A 1,284-nucleotide genomic window follows, 5' to 3' on the forward strand; every position below is an offset into this window, starting at 1 on the left:
CGGATACAGACGAGTGCTGCTTGGATTGATGAGGCAGATACAGCATCCATGTCGGTGCCAGCTTCCCCCATGGTCTCTGATGCTGATGATGAGGCGCCTTTACAGCAAGAGGCGCGAGGCTCGGTGCAAACAACGTTGGCAGAGGGCGAGAGCACGTCACAGCCAGTCGTGCAGTCAGCAGCACAGCCAACCCCCACGAAACACGCGCCAACCCCGTCGGCCTCGATCATTTGCGTGCCAGTACCATCGGCCTCGGGTTCAACCTCCTCTCCGGCGCGATCGGCTGCAAGCTCAGCCTCGGGTACACTGCGGCGTAAGCGAGTGCCGCTGGCTGCTGAAAGTACATGTGCCCCTGGGTCTGACGATCATGACGATGGCAACGGCGTCGCTACAAGCCCTGCTCCCTCAACATCCAAGCGAACGGCATCGGACGTCACGTGCACAGCTGCTGCTTCTTCAACAGCGGTTCAAGCAGCAGAGTCGCCTCTTCCCGCAGCAAAACGAGCAGCATCAAGTGATACGCGCACCGCTACCGTTGTCGCTACTGCTACCACTCGCTCTGAAGCCCCGGTATCTGCTGCGGCTACGCCACCGAATCGGCACAACGTCGCCCCAATATTTCGGCCGAAATCGGGGACAAAAAAAAAATATCTGATGAACTACGCGGCGGCTGACAAGTTTATTGGCGTTCTGAAGTTGATGGATGATTACTGCATGCGATGTACCATTCGACAGGCGAAACCCGTCCTGAAGGCCGGGCATCAATGCGTATCTAATCGTGGTTGCAAGCGGTGTCACTTCGAAGGACACGAGACAAGACTTAAAAAATGTTCAGTGCACCTCGCATACCCCGACAGAGCCTGTTGCTACGCTTGTGGAATGCCAAGGAAGATTCGTGGATGGGATACATGGGATCACCGTTGCAGGCAGTCTCAAGGACTGGATTCGGGCCTGAGCTGTCTCCTCCTTTATTCGGACTGTCATTCGGGGCTGCGCGACCTGTCCCAGCGGATGGGCTACAACTTGAAGGAAATGACATTGAAGGATTTCGATACGCGCGACTTGTTTGTCAAGTGGCTGTACTCGTCCGGTCCTTGTCCATTTCCAGGGCGTGGGCATTGGCGTCTTGTGGAATTTGTGTTTGAAAGTGCGAGGATCCTGCTCCCCAATGAGGCGAAAGCCCAAGTCGGCCCCGACAGTTTTCGCTAAACACACACAGAAAGCTCTTTTGAGAAGCACAGAACACAGAACCGAATGTCAGAATGTCATCATCTTTATTATCTT

The 1,284-nt window shown here is 55.1% G+C and overlaps 1 protein-coding gene across 1 annotated transcript in view; it reads left to right on the plus strand.

Annotated features, from left to right (window-relative positions):
* Positions 1–1,209, plus strand: part of MONBRDRAFT_13063 (uncharacterized protein) — a gene marked incomplete at both ends in the record, with an annotated part of 11,245 nt that extends 10,036 nt beyond the window's left edge. The window contains one exon of the mRNA XM_001750956.1: positions 106–1,209. Within this exon, the coding sequence (XP_001751008.1) occupies positions 106–1,209 (1,104 nt within the window). The remainder of the gene's footprint in view (positions 1–105) is intronic.
* Between the last annotated feature and the right edge of the window lie 75 nt (positions 1,210–1,284).

This window comes from Monosiga brevicollis, genomic scaffold (genome assembly GCF_000002865.3).
Source record: "Monosiga brevicollis MX1 MONBRscaffold_54 genomic scaffold, whole genome shotgun sequence".
Lineage (NCBI taxonomy): Eukaryota > Choanoflagellata > Craspedida > Salpingoecidae > Monosiga > Monosiga brevicollis.